Below are 23,715 nucleotides of genomic sequence, written 5' to 3'. Positions count from 1 at the left end.
AATGCCAGGGGCGACCCCGTGGTTTCTGGCTTGTGGAGCTGTCAGGTGGTGATATTGGGGGGCAGGTTTGCAGGTGGGGTGGGGGAGGGGACACTATTGCATGAGGTTCTGAACATTTTGATTTTGAGGAGCTTTCAGTCATCCCAGTGGAGAGGTCAAGGGCACAACTAGGTTCAGAGTATCTCGGAGGAAGTGGCCCTTTTAACGAGCAGGTGCAAGGAAAGAAAAGTTCCAGGACCAAGGCTGAGGGTCAGTCACTAAGGTTCAGTCACTTCGTGGACAAGTAGAGGACGCAGAGTGCTCAGGGACATCGAAAAGCAGCAGCCAGAGAAGTAGGTCAGAAAGCTAGAAAAAGCCAGCTGGCCGTGTGGCCATGCACAAAGGAGTGAGCTTAAGGAAGGAGAGAGTGACTCCTTGTGCCATGAGAGGCCGAGAGAGTGAGGATGGCATGCTTGCATCAGACCTGGAGAAGTGAGGGTCACATTAGCAAAGGCTGACGCTGTGGGTAGATGGAGGAGTGAGAGGGAGAAGGGAGTGGAGAGTGCTCTTCATGGCGCATGACTGTGAAGGGCGGGTGTGCAGAGAAATTGCTGCAAGGATTTGCAAGGTCAAGTGAGGTCGAAAGGACAGGCGGCTCCCCTTTCTGATCTACATTACATTTAAGATTTTATTTGAAAAATGGATGTCGAAGGTAACTTGTTTAATCTCTAAGGTTCTTTTCATCGTGACATTCTGTGCTTTGGGAGACAGCGTGGAGCAGCGGGTAAGATTTCAGCAGGTCTAAGGGAATCTTTTCCCCTCCACTTACCAGATGTGTGACCTTGGACAAGTGTGTTACCCTGTCTGAGCCTCAGTTTTTTCATCTGCAAAGTGGGGATATTAATATTCACATTACAGGATGGTTGTGAGGATTAAATGGGGTAATTTACATAAAGCCTCGGCAGTGTCTGACACAGAGCATTGGATGAATAGCTGTGCTGCTGCTGCTGTCAATGGCGGTGATGACCAAAGTTGGTGGTGACAATGTCACTGCTGATGCTGCGGTTGGTGATGGTGACAGTGATGGCAGTGTGACAGCAATGATGGTGGGAGTGATGATAGCAAGGATGGTGATGGTGACGGTGGCGGTGATGTGGCTGCCACTGGAACGCTTGGGTCCTAAGCATCGTGACACGCATTTCTCTGCCCCAGTTGACCACGTTGTTCCCGAGCCTGGGTCCAGCCTGCTGAGCTCCTTTGAGAAGTGGCATGAAGCAGCTGACACCAAATCCTGCTGTGACTACTCCCTGCACGTGGACATCACGAGCTGGTACGATGGCGTTCGGGAGGAGCTGGAGGTGCTGGTCCAGGACAAAGGTCAGTTACAGCCCCAGGAGGAGGCTTTGGAGTCCCTGGCTCCTGGGTAGATCCAAAGATCACATGGAGCGAAACATGCCTTTACCCGCACCTGCTCTGCACGATTGTGAGCTGTGCACTGCCACGTAAACAGCGAAGGAACGGGCCACTCCTTCTAGAGTCTGTGCTCTCCTTGAAGCCCCCTGGAGGTGTTCCTTGCTTGCAGAAGTGGGCCCCGTTTCCATAGCTGGGCATGCAAGGCCCTCGCGGATCTAGCCTCACTCTTCCTCCTCTGCTGCAACCCGTCCTGGGGACTTGCTGTCCTGGCTGCTGTCCCCGAAACCTGTGACGCTGCGGGGCCTTTGCTCATGCAGTTCCCTGGCCAGGAATGCCCTTTTTCCTCTGCCCACCAGATGCCACTCTCCTTCAAGACCCAGCTCAGCCAGCACCTTCTTCCATTCCCCAGTTGGAATTGCTGCGTTCCTTAAATATCCAAAGCCAGTTACTTGGGACTCTTGGGGGTACTTCTTCCATTGTGCTTGCATTGTGGGACGCTGGCTGTCTGGCTCTTCCGTTAAGCCCCAAGCTCTGTTGGGGAGGGGTCCATGTCTATACGTCTCTGCCTCCCACCTTGGCTCCCCTGTGTCTGAGTTCACGCCAGGTGTCCCTGCGCAGTGTGAACACCATGCCATGTGCGTTCTGTTGAATGGGGTCAGCTGAACAGAGGACACAAAGGAAGCAAAGGGCAACAGAGCAGAGCGAGCAGGCGCGGGCGCTCAGTCCAGAAAGGGACGGGCGGGGGCTCCTGCGCGGGCAGCCTAGACAGAGGCGCTCCACGGAGAGCAAGGGTGTGTTCGCAATTTTTGAAATACATACGCTGTGTTTCTCATTGTAAAAGTAGCATAATCCCCAATATTTGAAAAGCCAGAAAATAGAAGGGAAAAAAATGTCTTTCCCCTGGTTCTGTCGGCAGTGACAGTTTCCCCTTCGTGGAAAGGATTAAGGCTCCATCCCCATCTCCGGAGGCTCTTCTCCCTTGTGCGTCTGTCTGGTAGCTGTTGTTTGCAACCCTTCTTTTTTCACTTGACGTTTTTTGAGTGACATGATTCTTCATCAGTAACTTTTTAATGGCTCATAATACACAATGTAATTGTTAATTTGCTCAATGATATTCTTTTTGAGGGGCATTTAGGTTTTCTGTTGGTTTTATTATAAATCGTGTTATAATGAGCATCTTTGTATATAAATGTTTGTTTGCATGTCTACTTTTCTTTCTTAGATTTGCAGAAATGGAATGAGGAGGTCAAAAGTTTTAGCGTTTTTCAAGACCAAGCCACTTATCCAAAGCGGCTTCCTGAAAGATGCATCCACTTGTGCGCCCACAAATCCCATGCTGGAATTTCCAGCCCTATATGTTTCCTCCATTGGGTGTCGCTGCTTCTGTGAAATCCTTGCTAATTCTGTGGTTTAAGGACATTCTACCATTGTTGCTTTCATTGCAGTTCTTTAATTACTAATTACGCTAAACATTTTGCGTATATTTTTCCTTACGTGAATGTCTGATTGTATTCTTTGCCCACTGATCAATTTGGATCTTCATATGTCTAACATCGGGAAGGCATCATCCTTTCGTCGCAGTTACTGTGAGTCACACCACAACCACACACAGAGTCATAATCCAAGGCTATTGTCAATTTCGTGTCTTGCTTTTCTCACCTAAGGTTAAGTCCTGAGCAGTTTTCCACATCACTCCCTGGGCTTCATACAGGTTTAACAGCCTAACAGTGGATGCGGACAGGAGGGCCGGAATTCTTGCAGCAATCTCCATCAGGAGGCAGAGTGCATTTCCCCACTCCTTGAATCTGGCTGGTCTTGTGACTCAGGAAGCAGATGTTACACTACACGAGTTCTAAGCCTGAACCTCAAGAGGGCTTGTAGCTTCCGCTCTCACCCCTGGGAACCGAACCGTGAAGATGCCCCCCTGGGTGCTGAGAGGATCCAGCCATCCCGGGCAGGCCCAAGGCACGAATGAGCCGGAAGTAAACAGCAGAAGTGCCCAGCTGAGCCCAGGCCAACTGTCAGTGAGGGTCACCCAGCTCGCGGGGGGCGGTGGCATTGTTGGGGTCTTGATATCTATTACATCCCCTGGAAGAGGGCAGAGAGCTGTTTTCCTCCCTTGGCTAGTGACTCGCAAGGCAAAGGCCTGTGGACGGTTTACCTGCATACATGAGCCAGGCAGCTCCCTTCCTTGAAGGCGGTTTGAGCAGGGCTCACAGCTGAGGGTCATCTGTCTGCAGCTGTCCCAGACCCTGGGGGACAGATCCTTCATTCCTGAACTGGAGGTCTTGGGAACGCATCACTGCACCCACTGCGGGCCGTTCCGATTCTTTGCCATTTCAAATGGTGCGGTGGGAGGATGTCTGTGTGGAGACACCCAGGCTTGCTGTGCCAGTATTTCTCAGAGCAGACAGCTCTGAGTGGATGCTGGGTGCTCCTGCCCTCCGTGTGGGGGCACAGTCTGGCTCGGGGACGAGCACCAGCCTGCCCTACTGACTCGTACCAGCAGCACAAGTTGCTGGCTCTGTCTCTCACTTGCTTCCATCTTCTAAAACTGGCAGTCTCTCTTTCTCGCTCTTACACACACATGTGCAATCAGGCAACTTCCTGAGTGTCACGTGCCTTACAGGAAGCAGCAAGATGTGGGAAGACCCCAGCAGCCAGATGGCCTGGGGTCAGATCCCGCATCTCCCTCCTCCTGGCTGTGTGACCCGGGCAAGTCACCCTCCTGGTCTCCCTGAGGCTCGCTCACGGCCCCTCATCCACAGCTTGAATCTGTTCTTAGACCATTCAATTCCTGGCTTATTTTAGAAATCCCAAGGCACAAGGGGAAATTATTCTAGAACAGGCTAGTTCTGAGGCTCTGTGTGGACTTGACAGCGGAGAATGAATATCCCTCGGGATGGAATTTATTATAATAAATCACTGATAAGGGAGTTCTGCCTATGATGTCTAAGCTACAGACCCCAAACACTTAATAATAATTATTGGTTTTGTTGGATGTCAGCAGCACTTCAGTCTCAAAATAGAAACCTTAATTTAGAAACTGTTGAAAGGAGGAGAAAAAACACATTGTAGTGAGGAAAGGAACTCACATTGGCTGAGTGCTTCCTGTGGGTCGGGCCGTTGGTTACTTTTCATAGAACAGCAATGCAAGGGCATTATATAAAGGGTATAAACAGTATTATTCCCCTTTTTGCATGAACTTTCTGAATCTTTCTTCCAGAAATCTCACTGTCTCTTTATCACATTGTCCTGTGTATCAGTTAGCATTAGCTGTGTAACAAACTACCCACACCTTGGGTTTATAACATAGTCAATAGTCAGCATTCTGTTGGTTGGCAGCTTGGGCTAGGCTCAGTTGAGCAGCCTTCTGCAGATCTTGCCTGGGCTCACTGTGACATTTGGGCCTCAACTGGGATGGCTGGGGAGCTCATGAGCGATCTTTCATCCTCCAACAGCTCTGTGGGACTTCTTCCCATAGTGGCAGTGTTCCAACAGGGCGAGCATAGATGCTGAAAGGCCTCTTGAGGCTTCAGCTTGGAACTCGTGCACATCATTTCAATTGCATCCTGTTGGCCAAAGCAAGTCAAAAGACCAGCTCAGGTTCAAGGGATGGGGGAAAAGACTCCATCCCTTGCCAGGAGGAACTTCAAAGAGTTTGTGACCATTTTAATGTACTATAATGCCTCATTCTGGCCACAAATATTTATATTCCTCCCATGTGCAAAATACTCACCCTCTCCCTGCAACCATAAAAATTTCATCCAATTACAGCGTAAGGCTCCAAGTCCAGTATCTCATTATCAGCGTTAACATGGGATACAGATGAGGCTGTTTGGGTGTGGCTTCTCCTGATCCAAACACCTGTGAACTAAAAAGGTTTTAAGTGATGTTTGCTACCCACATGCAGCCAGCATACAGTGTGGTACAGTGACAGGGTAACCACAGTAAACACACTCATCTAAAAGGAGAAAAAGTGGGATGTTCCGTCATGACTCCTTAGAAGTTCTGGGGTCCAGCTGGGCATGTGCTTGCAGGTCCACCTGCGCTGGGAGCAGGAGCTGCTCCCTCAGCAGGACCCAGGCTTTCTCTCTGGGAGTCGTGCCTGAGTTCAGGGGTTGGCAAACTGCACATAGCTTGTGGGCCAAGTCTGGCCTGTGGCCTGCTTATGTATTGCCTTTGAGCTAAGAATGTTTTTTACATTCTTAAAGGCTTTAAAAAACAAAGCAAACAGCAACAGCAAAGAACAACGTGTGACCGAGACTGTATGTGGCCCACAGAACCTAAATCATTTACTAATCTAGTCCTTTACCAAAAAGTCCCCTGCACTAGGCCATTGCTTTGCATAGTGCAGGTTCCAGTCTCTTGGTTTGACACTTTGAGATATAGTTTCTTTTCCAAAAAAAAAAAAAAAGGCCCACATTTGGCACTGAGTAACTTTCTCAACTTTTCCGTACACATAGGAAGCTGTCAGACAGAGCCCCCTTTTCATTTTTAGCCATCTCAATCTCTTTTAGTCAAAGGTGGTACAACTTTCTTAAAAGCATTGTGGGTTTCCAGTGTATCAGATTCTAGTCTACTGAGCATGTCTTTTTTGAGACAAGTGTATTTTAGGTGACTGTCCGTGTGCGGTGTGACAATGCCTTTATGATTCTTAGAAGCCCTTTTGTCTAGCTGAGGAAGTTTACTGGGCACCAACTTAGATTTTTCTGAGGTCACAGCCAAGAGTTACAGATATATCCCTGATGTGATCTTTTCCCTGAGGCCATTTTTTACTTCGAGAATTTTGTAGGCAGTCCCGAGCAGAGATGAGAAACAATTTCATTTTCCAGTCCGGCGAATCATGGGCCTCCTGCGTGTCTGCTAAATTCTGCTTGCAGACTGAACACTTCCTTCTTTATCTCTTTCTCAGTTCCTTTCTCATCTCTCAGTTCCTTTTTATCTCTTTCTTCTTGTACCTCATCATATAGAGCTGTAAGAAGGCAATTGACATTTTCAGCGTTCACGGAAATCATCTCAGCTGGATTCCCAAGTTCTCGGGGTACATTTTGTTCCAAGTTCTCACAAGTGACTTTTTCTAATTATTTGACCCATTAATAGTCCCTTTTAGACTATCTGCTAAGAGTTAATTGACTGTTTTCCAACTTTTCCTAATAGTGCCCACACTACTCTTCCGACCTCTACTCACCAGTCGATCCCGAAGTCAGGGCTGCATGTTGTGGGCTTTGGCCACTGCAGCACCCAGCCTCTAGGTACCAACTTCTACATTAATTAGCCTTTGCTGTATAAAATAAAAACCACCAAAAAAAATCTAGTGACTTAAAACAGCCACTGTTAAGACCACAGTGAATACCATCTCACATCCATTGGGATGATTACCATACCAACAAAAACAAACCAGAAAATAACAAGTGTTAGCAAGGATGTGGAGAGCTTGGAGCCCTTGTGCACTGTTGGTGGGAGGGTAAAATGGTGCTGCTGCTGTGGGAGACGTGTGGAGGCGCCTCAACAATCAAGCCTAGCACTACCGTACGATCCAGTAATCCCACCGCTGGGTATATGCCCAGAAGAATTGAAAGCAGGGGCTCAAAGAGATCTTTGCACACCCATGCTCATAGCAACATTATTTGCAGTAGCTAAAGGATAGAAGCAACCCAAGCATCTGCTGACAGTTGAATAGATAAACAAAATGAGGTATATCCATACAATGGGATGTTATTCAGCCTTAAAAAGAAGGAAATTCTTACACATGCTGCATATGGAGGACATTATACTAAGTGAAATAAGTCAATCACAAAGGACAAATACTAAATGATTCCATTGATATGAGATACCTAGAGCAGTCGCATTTCTAGAGATAGAAAGTCACGTGGTGGTTGTCAGAAGTTTGCAGGGTGCTGGGGAGTTGTTGTTTAATGGGGACAGAGCTTCAGTTTTACAACATGTTAAGTCCTGGAGATGGTTGCACAAGGACATGAATATACTTAATGCTGAACTGTATAGTAAAAAGTGGTTAAGATGGTAAATTTTGTGTTATGTGTATTTTACCACAAATAGTAAAAAACAGCAATTGGTGATTTCCTCCTAACCTTATGAGTAGGCACGTTGGCCTGGGCTCAGCTGGGCACTTCTGCTGTTTACTTCCGGCTCATTCGTGCCTTGGGCCTGCCCGGGATGGCTGGATCCTCTCAGCACCCAGGGGGGCATCTTCACGGTTCGGTTCCCAGGGGTGAGAGCGGAAGCTACAAGCCCTCTTGAGGTTCAGGCTTAGAACTCGTGTAGTGTAACATCTGCTTCCTGAGTCACAAGACCAGCCAGATTCAAGGAGTGGGGAAATGCACTCTGCCTCCTGATGGAGATTGCTGCAAGAATTCCGTGAATTTAAAAAAATTGACCAGCCTGTTAAATCTCTTCCTGGCACCCATCTCTATGTGAAGCCATCTTATTTATTTGTTTACTGCTTGCCATTCCCCCTAGAATGTAGACAAGGATCCTTTATGCCTTGTTCACAGCTGTATCCCTACTTCTGGAATAGTGTTTGTGCACAGTAAATATTCAGTCAATATTTGATCAGTGAGAAGATAAATATTCTAAGAAAAAGGGCTTCTGGGTCCAGTAAGTTTGGGAAATGCTCCTTGTTTAATCTTTTCTTGAATATTCTTAATGCACATCATCATGTTCAAATTTGGGAGAAGCTCTGCAGTAATGAAACCTGTTTATTGTTGATGAATCCAGTTTTTCTTCATCCAGTGTAGATCTCAACATCCCTGTGCTTGACTGCAAACCACACAAGCCCTCCAGAACTGGGCTAAGCCAAAGGAAGCACATTTGCTTCAGTGGTAGCTGTGTGTGTCCAGGCTCCCACGAGAGAGTCTGTTCCCCCACTCATCTCTGCTTTTCTCCTTGAGTCAGCTCTACTATCTTAGCTGAGGCCTGCGTTCTCCACTGCCCTGGTCCTCACGGTGGAATGCAGCAGCCACCCTCTTTCTGGGTGTGCCTCTGTGCTTCAGAGGTCAGCCAGGGGTCCTTTGGCATCTACTGGACTCAGTTCCTCCTGCTGGTTCAGTTTAGCATCTGTCAGGTGCCCAGCCCTGGTCCGTGGTCTAGGGTCACATTGTATGAGCATGGCTGTTTTCAAGGTTCCTGGGTGGAAAGGGGAAAAGGGAAGTTGCTAGAAAAGTTATGCGAGTTCTGAGAATTGAAGGGTATTATAGAATAAATAGGCTGACAACCCAATTGGTGTTCCATACAATCGTCTAGAACTCGTGTTCCATGGACCCTCCTTGGAAAAAACATGTGATGATGGCCTTTGAGAATCTGGAGGTCTCTGTGACTGTCAGGGCCTACTGTATTTCCTGAGGCTCTAGTAGAATTATCCGGCCAGAAGTATGGAAACATTTACAGCTCTCGATATGTATTGCTAAATTGGTTTTCTAAGCGCTTGCAAACTGTGCCAATTTGAGTCTCATGTTGAGGCATATTCGCTAGCATTGGACAATAGATTTTAAAATACGGCATAATATTGAGGTTTTAATTGTAATTACTTTGATTATGAATAAGACCAAATCTTATCTTTATTAGTTAGCCATTTGCTTTTTCTTAAATTGTCTAACAATACTGTTTGCCTTTGTTGTTTTTTGCTTCTTGGTTTTTATTTTAATCCTTTTAAATATCAAGTAGAACACAGATACAGAAAACCACACAAACCAAATATGTGGCTTTATGAATTATTATGAGATTACCCCACTCAGGCAAGAAATGGGATTTTGCCAACCACCCTTGCAGACTCTTTCCTGGGCCCTGTTACAATCACAAGCCCCTCCTCCTCCTCAAAGTAACCACTGATGGATGTTCTTTAAATAGGATTTTTAAAAATCCTTTGTTAAATTTGTTGCAGATATGTTAACGATGTTGGTTGTTTGCTTTTTATTTTGAGTTTTTAAGAATGAACTCACAGAAGGTTTCCATTGATAACAAGTCAAATCTATCATGACTTTTCATGGTAGCTTTTAATTTGAGATAGCTTTACCCTGCTCCATCCCTCCCTGGCAACCAGTTCTAGGGTATATGTATTAATTATACCACTTTTTTTCTACTTCATTATTCCTACTCCTGTCTGTATTATTTACTTCTAATTCCTGGTGAATTTTCATTTTGTTCTTTTAAAATTGCTTGTTGTGGAAGCTTATTTGGTTTATATACTCTTCCCCATCCCTTTAAAAAACAATAAAATATTTAAGGCTATGAATTTACCTCTCACTGTGGTGTTACCTGTTTTCCCATCGATATTTGTTCTGTGTCTATAAACCGAGTTTTGGTTTTTGTATTTTTTAAAGAAGTTAATCTTTACAAGGAATACAATATCTATTAATTGTCATATTATTTTTATGTAAGTCTACTTGATAAATTAGAGAGCGATATTTTTATGTTCATCTCTGAATACGATTTTTAAAAATTTTCCTGATCTTTTGGGAAAAAAATTTTATTGTCATAGTTTTCTACAAAAAAACCCAAAGATTTTTGGCTTGTCTTCACTATTGCTTAGTGTAAAAAAACTGAATCCCGTTTAATACTTCTGCTTTAAATTCTTTTTTTCATATCCAAACATTTCCTGATTCCATTAGGAAGCCTTACTTGCATAGCGCATGTTTCAGATGTGCAAGACAAAATGAGATATGAGATGTGGTGTCTGTCCTCAAACAACTTGAAGGTGAATTAGGGAAAAGTCTGCCCCCTCCCATCCCCCACTGCCCCTGGCCTGCCAGTGTGCTGTGTGGTTAAGTCCCACATGTGACTTTTTCGAGTCCCCGCTCTCTTGCTCCATCCCTGCAGCTCCTTTCTTGGCTCGGAGCGGAGCCTCAGCACTCCCCACCTGCCTCCGTTTCTCCTTGCCGTTCACAGGCGTCCTCTGCACAGCTTCTGGGGTAGGCCTCCTGCCACGACAGACTGATCGTGCCACTCCCTTGCTTTAAGAGCACACGCGTTCTTAGAGAGAGGTGTGGGGTGCCTGACATTGTGAATGTACTAAATGCCATGGACTTGGGCAGTGTCAGCTGGTTGTGATGGCGAATTTTATGTTATGTGTATTGTGGCACGATTCTTAACAAATGGGATAGGAACAGCTCCTGCATTTCCAACAGCTTTCTAGGAACTGCCCAACTTGTGTCCATTCGTCGTCCTTGTCGTACATGCCCACAGACAGCCCCCTCTCAGCCTGGGGACTCCCCTCTTCCTCCTCCTCCTCCACACCTTCAGATCCAGCTTAGTTATGACCTTCCCCAGAAGCTTCCTGTGACCCCCGCCCACACCCCTGACTGTGTTAGGTATCCCCACTGTGAATTCTGATGGCCCCTTCTCTCCTGGGGCTACCACTCCACACTGCCATCCTTGATTTACTGGAAGGACATGCTTCTTTTTCCTTAAGCGTATTTTTCTGTTTTCCTTTTTATCTTGAAACAGGCGTCAATTCCTTCCAAGTCTACATGGCCTATAAGGATCTCTACCAAATGTCCGACAGCCAGGTAGGTCCCTGTCTCCTCTCCTGCCCTGCAGGACTGGGCCAATGTTGTCATTCGAGGCAGCACAGGGCAGGGGAGATGGTGAGAACTGGCAGGGAGTGCTCTGGGTTCAAGTCCTGGTTCCGGCACTGAACTGATGTGTGACCTTGTGTCAGTCATTGCTCCTACTGGGCTTTTGTTCCTCTCTATTAGAGTGGGGTGCAGTGGGGTCCCTGGCATGGTGGCTCCCCAACCCGGCTTGTCTTCAGCATCATCTGGGGAGCTCATCCAAAGTGCAGCTTCTTAGAGCGCATTGCAGACGTCAGCAGCCCGTACTTCCTGAAAGCTCTGCGGCGGGCTCTGGGGCTCAGGCAGCGCTAGGAACCATTTCATCGGCTCTGACACAGGGGAGAGCCCTGGCCTTCCCTTGCGCCAACTGCAAGATGTTAGGCAAGTCACCTCCTTTCTCAGTTTTCTCATCTGTAAGATGTAAAATCTCTGGCCCTGCCAACCTCAAACAATTGTTAGGTAGGTGCAAGGAGCTAAGGAAGATGATGGTGTAAGTTGTTCTCCAGGTGTAGAGTTGCACCTGGCCTTCTTACACCACTGGGTCTCCTGTGTTGTTTTGTTGTCACCCTCCTGCCCCTACTCGTTAGTGTGGTGGAGAGGCCAGGAGGCTAGAGCCAGGCTGCGTGGCTGCAAGCCCTGGCCGTACCAGCAGCTTGCTGTGCAGCCAGGGGCGGCTTTCCCAACCTCTCTGTGCCTTAGGCTTATAGAGCACTTGCCTCACAGAGGTTGTCAGAGGATTGAATGATTCAATACAAGTAAAGTGCTAGGGCAGGGCTTGGCACAGAGGGGGTGCCACACGAGTGCTAGTGAGCCGTTACCGGTTACTACTAGGGAATCGGTGGGCAGTGGGAGAATCACTCCATGTCCTGCCTCTCAAATAAACACTTGGGGTTATAGAAAGCAATTCGCCCCAGGGTGCCCTGGAGGGCATCAGCAATCAGCAAAAGGCATTTGAAAAACTGAAAATTGGTTCAGTTTCATGGAAAAAAGTAGCATGTGACATGCAGGCCTGTGACGTGCAGGCATAATCGTGATTCCCCCTGTCTCGTTCTAGCCACCAAAGCCCGGGCATGGGTGGAATCAAGCAGTCTTTGGGTGTGGGTTCCCAAACATGCCTCCACGTGCCCCCCGTTTGCTGTCTACATCTGAAAGCTCACATCCCGGGGCACGACGTGGATCAGTTCTGCCCTCCCCCTACCCAGCCCCTGCTTTTGGATCTGGAATGTGTCATGGCCAAGGGATGATCCTGTCCTCGTCTGGTTTGTGGACAGCGTGTTCCGTCGGTATGAGCAGAGCAGCCACGCTGTGTCTGCGAGCCGGCGGGGACGGCGGCGTGAGCAGAAGAGCAGTCTCTGTAAGCGCACGGGCTGCGACGCTCTTGTCTCACACCGATCCCTGTCCGTCTCTCCTCAGCTCTATGAAGCCTTCACCTTCCTTAAGGGGCTGGGAGCTGTGATTTTGGTCCATGCCGAAAATGGAGATTTGATAGCTCAGGTGAGTGTGCGAATTTCCTCCCCTTCCGCCTCGGTCTGTTGCTTGTTGCAAAGGGAATGGGCGAAGGGCGCTGGTTAGTGAGGTGACTAGGCAGTGAAGGGTTGAGACAGACACACCGGGTGAGAGTCACTCACGCACCTTTGGCAGGCCGCATTGCCTCCAGAGTCTGTTTCCTCACCCGTATGATGGGGTAGCATAACCACCCTCCGCACCTTGAAGGGTTTGCGTGGCGGACAGATGAGAATCTGAATGACAATGCTTTGCAAACCCAGGGGGACGAGAGGCGACACACGCGGAGGCCGGTGTTGCGCCTTGTCTTCGGGAGCTGGGGCCGGGCATAGTGGACGGAGCCCGGGATGGGAGCAGGTGCTCCATCCCAGCCTCCTCCATCTCCTAGCCTTGTGACCTTGGGCAAGGAACGCTACCCCACAGAGACTGTCATTCTCCATCCCAAAGCACCTACCTGGCAGTGTCGTTGTGAGGATTAAAGGATAACGTGTTGTGTCCCCTAAAAGTTCCTGTGTTAAAACTTTTATCCCCAGATTCCTAGATTAATGGTATTTGGAGGTGGGACCCTTGGGAGGTCACTGGGGTTTGATGAGGTCACGAGGGTGGGGCCCTCAGGATGGGATTGGTGGCTTTATAAGGAGAGGAAGGGAGGCCTGAGCTGGTGTGCTCCTACTCTCTTGCCGTGTGATGCCTCTGCCGGGCTGTGAGCAGCAGGAGGCCCCCGCAGATTCCGGCCCCTTGTATTGGACTTACCCATCCCCAGAACCATGAGAAATAAATTTCTTTTCTGTATAAATTACCCAGTCTGTGGTATCCTGTGATAGCATCAGAAAACACACTAGGGCATCGTGTACGTGAAGTTCCATGTCTGACACACAATAGCTGCAGCCGTGCAGATGTTTTGGACAGGATGAGACGTGAGCACAGTTTGAACCTTCTGGCTGTCGGGTGGAGAATTTGGGGGGAAAGATTGAAGTCAGGGTGACCAGCCAGGTTCTTTTCCAGCAATTCTCATAAGAGATGAAGAGAGGAGACAGAGAACAGAGAGGTGAGGGAGATAGGAGGGAAGCCCCATTTACAGGACTCGCGGATGGATCGCGCGGGGAAGAGGAGGAGGAAGTTGGTGGCCTCTGGGTCTCTGATGCAGAGGCAGGGATTAATCTCCAGGCCACATGGTCAAGACCAGGCATATAGGGGGAGGTTTGGATGCAGCCATAACAGTCAGTTAATGCCGGACATGATGTGAAGGACTGCGTAGATTGATACTCAAAACTACTCCGTGAGTTAGATATAATTATCCCCACTTTATAGGTAGGGAAACTGAGGCTCGGATATGAATAACTCACTCCCTGTCACATGGGGCAGTAGAGCTGGGATGTTAGCCAGTTTCCGCTGGTTCCGAAGCCTAGGGAAAGAGCAGCGTGATGGTTAAGTGCTTGAGGTCTGCAGCTTCACCATTAGTAAGGTTCAGCTTTACTTCTTCTTATCTGTGTCTTTGCAGTTACTCTGTGAGATTGAAACTCTTTAGAATTCAAAGTAAAAAATAAACAGGGCCTCGGTTTCATCATGTAGTAGAATTCTGTTCATTGATAACAGGTCGCTGAGTCCAGCCCTCACTCAGGAAGAAGGGATCACACAGGAATATCGGGAGGTGAGGTCACCAGGGCCACATCTGAAACTGCCCACCAGAATATCTTCACTTCCCTGCGATCGATGCCCCGCTCGCAGGCGGAATATAATCGCCCCGCCACTAGGCTCCAAAATCTCATCTCATGACAGCATCATCTCAGAGCCTGGGTCCTCATTATCTGAGTGGGGCCTAGGCGTGGACGCGGCTCCTCGGTCAACACTAACGCGGGCGGATTCCTGCCCCCACCCTCCCGACACACCATACGATGGTGGGTGGGGGCACACGTGCCTGTTCAACCGGGGGCAAATAGAAGGCATCGAGGAATCATTGGCTCTTAGCGACTCTGAAACACAGCTGGGCAGATGTGAGGTCTGAGAACAATCACCCTGGTTCTTGGCTCCCCGTTCCGGGCTCTTGGTTCCGTTCTCTGAGTTGTTCATCCTTTTTCATGAAAGGTAGCACGTGTTTCCAACTGAGTAGTTTCCGCAGCCTGCTTCCTGCCCGGTAAGCTTTTGGGAACCCAACTTCCTCCATTCATGTCGTGTGCCTTTGTCCCGTTCAGCCTGATCTGCCCGTGTTTCGCTGCAGCAACTCTCCCGAAGGCTTCGCAGGGCTCCTGTGAGTCCCACTGGGGTTGGCGCGTTACACAAAGGGGAGGCACAGCTTTCTCGTGGACGAGCCCCCGCTGCGCGGCTGGAGAGCGGAGGGGCATCTGCAAGCTCCCGGAGGCCCCGCTGTGGGACTGGGAGCATCACGGGCACACCTTGAATCTCTTCAAAGGGCCTTTTCGGTGACAGATTGCACTGGAAGGCCACCACGCCTTCTCTGAGTTCTTAGCGAAAGTTTGCAGAGTTGCACTGCTAGTTTTATCTGGGCGTGTTCTGGTGGGATTTGTTCAGAAGCCATTTCTTAATGTCATATCTTTGTTCTTTGGAGAGACTGAAAATTTTCAAAGCCCTCATGCTCTGGCTTTTTTTTAACAGTCCTTCCCTCCGTTTCTCTCCCCCACACACATTTTACTGTAAGCAGCAAGAAGAAACCAGGTGGTACCTTCAGTGCTTTGCTGAGAAATCTCCTTAGCTGGATCTGCCACCTCACTAGGTCTAACCTCCGCTTTCCAGCTGCAGGTGAGAGTGTCGCTGAGCTTTCTGCCGCTCCCTAGCAAGGATGCCCCCCCGTTTCCAGAGATGGGTTCCTCATTTCCTGTGCACATCGCTGGCGATGTCCTCACAGGCTGTTTCTGATAACCGTCTATTCAAGGCAATTGAATATGCTCCCTCAGAATTCTTCTTTCACTGCCCACTTCCAAAGCCACTTCCACAAATTTAGGTAACTCTTATGGTAGCACCCTACTTCTGCCACCAAAATCTGTGTAAGTTATCTATGACTGCGTCAACATTACCCCAGAACTTAGCATCTTAAGACAACAAGTGGTTATTTTCTCATGGTCCTGTGACTCAGGAATTTGGGTGTGGCTTGCCTGGACCCTCGGCTCGGGGTCTCCCAGGCTGCGGGGAGGGTGTCAGGTGGAGCTGGGGTCATCTCAAGGCTCGGGACAGGCAGGATTCACTTCCAGCGTCACTCAGGTGGTGGTTTTGGGGATTCAGTTCCTTGCAGGCCACCAGACTGATGGCCTGTGCTTACTGGCCGGTGGCCAGGGGCCTCCGTTGGTTCCTTGCCATGTGGGCAGCTGCACCGTGGCACTGGCTTCCTTCAGAGTGACAAGCCAAAGGGCAGGAGAGGGTGAGCCAGGTAGAAGCCAGAGTCTCTGTGACCTCATCTCACAAGAGATGTCCTGTCTCTCTTGTCATGTTCTGCTCGTTAGAAGCAAGGTGCTGGATCGAGCCCACGCTCCAGGGGTGGGGATTGTGTGCGGGCGCGACAGCCAGGAGGCGGGATCCTTGCAGTCGTTTAGAAGTGCCTGCCACACCACACGTGCCTAAGTCCCAGCTGGTTTTAAACTTCGTAAAAATGGAGGTCTGCCGTGTGTCCTCTTTTACATCTGGCTCGTCAGCGCAATCCTGGGTGTGTGAAATTCGTCCCTGTTGTCAGGTGGAGCAATAGCTTTCTCCGTGTGGAATTCCACTATGTGAATGTGTCACAGTTCATTCCCCAGTTGTTGGGTTATTGGATAGTTTCAAACTTGGGACTGGCGTGTTTGAAGCTTCTGTACACGTGCCTGCCCATTCTGTTGTCCGACGTACACTCAAGTTTCTGTCCGCATGCCCTGAGGGCTGGGACGGCCGGGCCGTGGGCCATGCAGACCCCTGCCTCAGTGGTTACTGCTGCACCGTGTTCCAGAGTGCGCCAGCGAGCACTCCCTGCGCCGTGCCGGGACTCCAGCGTGCAGCCCTCCATCCCTGAGTCCTACGTCAGGGGCTCAGCTTTCCTCGCTGCTGGCTGAGGACCTGGCTGTCGCAGCTCTAGGACGTCTGTCGCCTCTGGACATCTGCTCTCCACCGTTCAAAGTCTTGTTCCTGTTGTCCTCTCTGCATTTTCTTGGTTCTTGTACATCATTTTGTTACTTTAGTGGGGTTTCAAAAGGGAGCGAAAATAACGCATGTGCTTGGCTCCTTATCTTCAGCTAGAAATCCCGTCGCGTCTGTTTCCCCCTCATTCCCTCTCTTGTCCTCCCTCCCTCCCTTCTGTCCCTCCCTTTCTTCGTGCATACAGAAATAGTAACTGACATTTAAACAATTTTGCATAGGGATTTCTCCATGTCAAAAAATCTTTTTGTAAACAGTTTCTAAAAATGCTTTGTAAACACCATCTTTAGTAGCTGAAATTATTCCACTGTTTACTTAAATCCACTCCAGCTGTTAGAGCTTGAAATTGTTTCCAGTTTGTGTCCTTGTAATAAACTCGAGCTTAATAACCATAGATGCACAACTGAAATCGCGATTTTTTTCGCGGTCGCAGGGCTTGGGGTTCATGGTAAGGTTGTGTCCAAGAAGGAGACACAGAAACCGCAGAAGTTAAAATTAGCACAACTGGCATCTGCGCAGTGAGAGATCAGTGTTTCTGGGGCGGAGGAAACTTTGCAACAGATGGGTTTGGATCTGGGCCATCACACAGGGAACGATTTCAAGGTGATGCGACGGGTTTGAGGTGGTGGATTCCTGCCAGAAAGACAGATGCCGGGAGCAGGAGTCCGTGGTGGAGATATGAGAGCTGCTGCCAATTAACACACCTTCCTGTGCTCGGGTCCTGTGTAAGGGTTCTACACGCACCGTCTCAGCTATTCACTGTGTCGCTCCGTAGTACAAGCACTGCTGTCCCCAGTGGCTCGGAGAGCGTCGCTTGCCCAGTCACAGAGATGGCCCATTCTGGAGCTGGACCCCCAGGTTAGGGCGCTTTGACTTCAGTACCATGTCATACCCAAATGCCGTGTTTCTTCCCGGAGGAGCGCCCTGCAGGGAGACTTGGAGAAGGGGAGGGTGGGGGCCAGCTGCAAAGCTCATTCCTTAGAAGCCTGCTTCCTCACTTTGGCCGCAGGAGGTTGAGCGTAGCACAGGTGCTCGTGTGGATGTGCAGGCTGCAAGGAGAAAGTGGACGAGTGGGGTGGAGGGAGCACCAGCTCGCTGCCTCTCCAGCCCACTATTGGACCCTGTGCAAGCCCCCACCTCCGGGCCTCAGCTGCCCTCTCTGTCTAGGCAGGGCATTGGAGGAACGACTTCTCCCAGCTCTGATGTTCTATAATCACTGACTCTTTGGCTCTTGTCTTGTAGGAACAAAAACGGATCTTAGAGATGGGCATCACAGGTCCCGAGGGCCATGCCCTGAGCAGGCCTGAAGAGGTAAAGACTCCTCCACTTGGGCATGACTCTGACATCTCTGGGCACTCATCCCTATGCTGTTCCAGCTGAAACAGCCCAGCCAGGGTCCCTGGCTCCTTTCCATTCCCCGTGCAGGATCCTCCCAGACTATCTTGCCTTCCCTGGGAGCCCTGGGGCTGCAGGTCACTCACAGGAGCCAGGAAGAGGCTCCGTCAGGGCCCTAGAACTTCACTCCAAGGCCCCACAGACGCTGCAGCGTCCAAACTCCATAAGGACTTTGTGTATTGGATGATAGGACAGTGGAGCCACATGCCCCAAGCCTAGCACTCTGGAGACAATTGCTCCCTGCCCGCTGTGTTCCCAAGATTTGAGAATGGATGAGCCCCCTGGGGGTGGCAGGGTATATGTGTGTGTGCGTGTGTGTACATGTGTGTGCATGTGTGTGTGTGTGTGTGTGTGTGTGTGTGCATGTGCAGGGAGGGGACTGAAGGAATGGAACGGGTGCCCTAGAAGCCATCCTTTGAGTTGAGGATGTTTCCTGATGTCTTTGTCAAATTATGGACTGGTCTCTTGGACCTCTGCTCAGGCCCTGGCCCTGTGCTGGATGCTGGGGACACAGGCATGAGTGTTCAGGCTGCTGGCCCCGATGGGCTCTAGATCAGCCCAGTGCTCCTCACGAGCTATTTGTCCCTGGCCCATGCTGACTGCAGACAGAACCAGGAGACAGTGTTCCCAAACTTCTGTAGCGCTTGGATGTTACTGTATCCAGGTGTGTGACCAGTGGCTTCACCCCGGGGAGCAGGGTGGGGGACCTTTCAGGTGTTGTTGGACCCACGTGTACTTTCCACGTGTACTTTGATATAGTAGATTTCCCTTCTGACCATGTTTAAGTAAGGAAAATTGAAGGACAGTGATTGCAGGAGGACCCTGGGCACCAGGGTGAGTAGTGGCTGTGCCCCATCCCTCCCCCCGTGACCTTTGCATTTGCTGTGCTCAGCTGGAGGCCGAGGCAGTGTTCCGGGCCATCACCATCGCCGGCCGGGTCAACTGCCCCGTGTACGTCACCAAGGTCATGAGCAAGAGTGCGGCGGACGTCATCACCCTGGCCCGGAAGAAAGGTCTGCAGCCAGCCCTGGGCCTCCTGAGGGGTGGTGGGATCCCAGGAAAGGGGTGTCCAGCAGGTCCAAGTTCACTTTTGGAGCCACTGCCCAGAGTAGAGACCTGCCAGGAATGGCAGCCTGAGTTCCGGGCCTTGAGGCACATTTTGAGGGAGGGCGGGAGGTAGGCAGAGTTGGCTTTATAGCTTAGATTTCTGGTGTTCCGTGTTCTAGCCCTGTGACCCTGGGCAAGTCAGGGTTGTGTTCTGAGCCTCAGTTTCCTCATTTGTAGCTGGGGTAACGATCCCTGCCTTGTGGGGCCAAAGGAAACCACGCATTTTACAGCTTTGCCAACTTTAAAGCTTTCTCCAGGGTTTCAGATGGAGCTGGGGCAAGATTGCGCCATGCTGCCCTCTCCCTGGCCCACCTTCTGGGCCCCAGCCTGGGTTGGGCTCACTTGGGCCCCTCCAGGGCTGCACAGTCGGTGCCTTCACCCGGGGACCACTGCGGGGCCCGCAGGAAGAGTGTGAGCTTGGGAAGGAGGAAGGTGTTTTCCCAGAGCCAGAGGGTTTGAGAATGGCCTTGTGCTGGACACGGGGAGAACCAGTCTAGGAAGTCAGCTGCCCAGGTCTAAGACTTGGATGTGTTCCTTCTTCTCTTTGAGCTTCTGTTTCTTCCTCTCTGAAATGCACCCAGAGAGCCAATGCACGTGAGTCCCAGGTGCTGGGCAGGTGGTAGTTAATGTCCTTCTTAGCTCCAGATCAGCCGTTCACCTTCTGCCTCCGTGTCCTCATCTCTAGAGGGGCTTGCGGCACCATCCTGCCTACTGACCTGAGGATCATGGCGGGGCCTGCTGGACGGGCCCTAACCAGCTCGGGCTTCCCGGCAGGAGACCCAGAGGGGCCTGAGTGCAGTTCTCAGGCCTTTTTGACAGTGAGGTCTACAGTCCCCAAGAATCAGCAGACCAAGAATGAGGAAGGAGGCCCAGAGCGGTCTTCCCTCCCCAACTCAGAGAGAGAGACAGACAGACAAACAGAGGAAGGAGGGAGGGGTGGAGAAGGGGTGCCCCTTACCCAAGCTTGGTGGCTAAAATCCTTTGGTCCTAATGACCCCAGGACATTCCCCTGGATAAGGTCAGTCCTGTTTTCCCTTGGGTCATGTGAGGCTGACTGGGTGCTGTGGTCACAGGAGGGGGCCGAATGGGAACAAAGAAACAGCACAGAACCCTTCAGGGGCATCGCCATGCTTGGTGCATTGCGCTCACAGGAGCCTGGATGCCAGTGGAACCACCTCGTTTACAAGGAGTTCCAACAGGATATGACATTTAATATACCCAAAGTACTACTTCAGCGAGCTATCTTGCATGATTTTGTCTGTATTCTTTTCAAAATCCAGCGTGTATTCACACTCACATGGCACAGCTCACAACGGCAGGTGATTGGGAGCCACACGTGGCTCGGGGCTGCCATACTGGTTGTAGCGGCTTTGGACCCCAGATAACTGTAGCATTTTAAGGGCAGGCTGGCGCACAGAGGCTGGAAGGGCGCGGCTTGGCTGGCATTCGCTCCATTTAAAGACGAGGAAGCCGGGGCTCCGAGGGGGTTCAGAGATCTGGGAGCGGTGGCAGCTGGGGCTTGAGCATGCAGGTTCTGGAGCTACGCTAAGCCTTAGGGCAGCCACTCGCCACATGTTGCTATTTAAATTTGAGTTAAATGATGTTAAATAAAAATTACAAGTTAGTTCTCTGTGGCACCAGCCACTTTGCAAGTGCTCAAGAGCTGCGTGTGGCCAGCGGCTGCTGCTTGGGCGGCTCGGATATAGAGCACCCCGTCACCACGGAGACAGCACTGGACAGCGCAGCCCTGGAACAGGACTGCTGGTGCGCACGGTGGTGGTCCCGTCCCGCTGGGGAGCGGGGGCTCTTGGCCGTACCTCTTGGCACCGGTCTCCAATGCGAAGACCCCCACTCGGAGCCCTGGGACACTGCTCGCGGGCTTCTTGCTGGGAGAAGCCCGTCGGGTCCCCTCCTTGGAAAGCAGACCGGCGCTTCCGGAAGTTAGTGCGTGGGAGCAGCCCTCCAGCTGGCGGACACACACCCCAGCTCCCCTGCCCCTGGGGCGGGACGACGCCGAGGTGTGTTCTGCAGCCTCCCAGCGTCCCCGTGGGCCTGCGCACCAGGGACCCAGGGCTGCGCCCTTTATTGGCCTCTTTCCTGGCCTTGTGTCACTTCCTCAGTCCCCAGCCAGTGTTTCCGCAATCACCTCTCAAATAAAACGCTTGGCCTAGATTCCTTATTTGAAGATCTGCTTCTGGCGGAACCCAGACTAAGCATATCACATCTCTGTGCCTCAGTTTACAAGTCTGTAAAAGGAGGTGATAATGGTAATGTCCAAATACTAAAGCAGTAACAGCATGGCAAGGGTTGCTGGGTGGGTCAGCCGTTGTCATCCTCATAAAGCACTTGGCAGGGTGCTGAGGATGGGGTCGGGGGGCCTGAGCGCTGCATGTCACCGCAGTGCGGGTGGTGACCCTGCAGGAAGATGGGCCACATTCTGGCTTCTGCCAGTCTCACTCTCCCACCTCCAGAATCTTCCACTTTGTGCCACTGACGCCTCCCTTGAGACCATTTGCTTTTAACCAGGCTCATTTGTGTTTGCCCCTCCCAGGCCCCCTAGTTTTCGGCGAGCCGATCGCCGCCAGCCTGGGGACTGATGGCACCCATTACTGGAGCAAGAACTGGGCCAAGGCGGCGGCATTTGTGACCTCCCCTCCCCTGAGCCCAGACCCCACGACGCCGGACTACCTGACCTCCCTGCTGGCCTGGTGAGAGCCCTGGGAACTTGGGGCTGGGGAAGCAGCCGGGGCCTCCGGGGGCAGAGAGTTGACAGTGGGAAGCACAGGCTGGTTTAGACGCGCTGTCCTTGGGGAGGCTTGGCCCCATCTTGGGAGAGGACGGTACTCCATAGGGTTAAGAACAGGCGTTGAGGGACCTGAAGATCTATTGTACCCAATAACTGTTCCATTCACATTTGTTGTCCACCTCCGGTTCCTGCAACAACTGTTTAAGCACCCACTCTGTGCCAGGCCCTGTGCTGTCCTGGGAAGCACCCAGGATTAGGGTGTGAGACCAGGCTGTACTACCCTGGGCATGGCACGTTGCCCATAATATCTCTGTCACTTGGTGTGCTCAAAGTGGGGAGAATACAGTGCCTGCCTCGGGGCTGGTTGTGAGACATGCAGGTAAAGGCGCGGGAGCTTAAGGCTCCAGAAGCGGCCACTGCTACCTGCAGAGCAGCTGCTGTGGCCCCTGCACATAGTGGGAGCATAGCCACTGCAGCCCCTTCTGTTGCGTATTGGCCATTGTGAGGAAAGAACATTTAGTGGCAGCAGGTGGCATGGGGAGGCCAAGGGGTGAGGTGTGCAGGCTGCTCTGGAAACGTGCACACTCAGAACCGACCGAGAGGCTTGCAGAAGGCTTCGTGGAGGAGGTGACAGCAGAGCTGGGGCTCGGGCACAGGTAGGCGTTTGCTGGATGGGCGAGAGTAAGAAGGAGCTTCTTGGCCGAGGGAGCTGCATGTGTGAGGCAAGAAGGGGTGGGGGTGTGCCCACGCGGAAATCTGTCCCCCAGGTGATGCAGCACCCTTGACTTGCTCAACATCTGCAGCTGAGGTCCGTGGGCCGCAGCCCACGTTTCCTAAGTCCAAAAAGAGCTCCTGATCTCCCCCACAAAGCTGCTGCCACGGCCTTGCCCTTCCCAGGGAAAGGCAGGGACACGGGCCTTTGGCCCCGGAATCTGACCACTTTCCGCCGCCTCTGCTGCGGCCATCCTGGCTCCAGCCACTGTCGTCTCTGGGCTGCCAACAGGCCTTTCTATTTCCACGTGCCCCTCCCCCAGCCACATCACCGTCTGCTCTCAACAGGTGCCCAGACATTTTAAAACCTAAATCGGACCAAGCCACCCCTCTGCTCAGAAACCTCCGGTGATTTCTCCTCCCAAGGTGAAACCCAAGTCCTCACAGTGACCCGCCAGGCAGGACTCAAGCTTGTCCTACTCCCCGACTAGCTCCTCCAGCCCAGGCCTGGTGCTGACTCTGAACACCGGCAGGATCATGCCTCAGGACCTTTGCACTCCCTGTGGCCCTGCCTAGCTCTCTCTTTTCTTAGATATCACATGGTTTCTTCCTGTACTTCCTTCAGATCTTCCCTGGAAGATTCCTTCTCAGGGAGGCATTTTCCGATCATTCTCTTTAACACATCTTACTCTCACCCATCCAGCAAACTGCTACCTGTGCCCACCCCAGCGGCTTTAATTCAGCCCCTGACTTGCTCTCACAGCACCGCAGGTCCCGTCCGCGCTGCTTACTGCCCAGTCCCCTCGCTCACCAGCCAGCTGATGAAGGCAGGGGTCTTGTCTTTTCTGTTCTTAGACGCATCCCCGTCACCTTGCACCATACCTGGCACATAGGAAGCATGCAGCACATTTTGTTGAATACATCAGTGAAGATAAGTTCTAGATATTCCATGTGTCTAGGTGTTTCCTAATGTTCCTGGGCCTCTGGACTGGAGGGTAGGCTCAGCTTGCAGTTGTAATCACAACACAGTGGTCCACTCATTCCACTGACTCAGGCGTCCGGCTCCGGGGCTCCTACTGTATCAAAAGGGTATTTGCTTTCAAAACACTGAATGATTAAAAGGCAAACCCCAGTGAACTTGAGCCACTTTGCTGTAACCAATGCTTAGTGGTTTTT

At 51.0% G+C, this 23,715-nt stretch overlaps 1 protein-coding gene across 4 annotated transcripts in view; it reads left to right on the top strand.

Moving 5' to 3' along the window:
* Nucleotides 1-23,715, top strand: part of CRMP1 (collapsin response mediator protein 1) — a 66,849-nt gene that overhangs the window by 28,106 nt on the left and 15,028 nt on the right. For all 4 annotated transcript variants that reach the window (XM_012662851.1, XM_012662854.1, XM_012662853.1 and 1 more), the window contains 6 exons: nucleotides 1,192-1,356; nucleotides 10,855-10,916; nucleotides 12,375-12,455; nucleotides 17,823-17,891; nucleotides 18,868-18,988; nucleotides 21,634-21,790. In XM_012662851.1, coding sequence (XP_012518305.1) covers nucleotides 1,192-1,356; nucleotides 10,855-10,916; nucleotides 12,375-12,455; nucleotides 17,823-17,891; nucleotides 18,868-18,988; nucleotides 21,634-21,790 — 655 coding nt within the window. The remainder of the gene's footprint in view (nucleotides 1-1,191; nucleotides 1,357-10,854; nucleotides 10,917-12,374; nucleotides 12,456-17,822; nucleotides 17,892-18,867; nucleotides 18,989-21,633; nucleotides 21,791-23,715) is intronic.

The sequence above is a fragment of the Propithecus coquereli genome, unplaced genomic scaffold, assembly GCF_000956105.1.
Source record: "Propithecus coquereli isolate 6110/MARCELLA unplaced genomic scaffold, Pcoq_1.0 Scaffold785, whole genome shotgun sequence".
NCBI lineage: Eukaryota > Metazoa > Chordata > Mammalia > Primates > Indriidae > Propithecus > Propithecus coquereli.
Note: the sequence above shows the minus strand (reverse complement) of the source record. Positions and strands in the feature narration are given on the sequence as shown.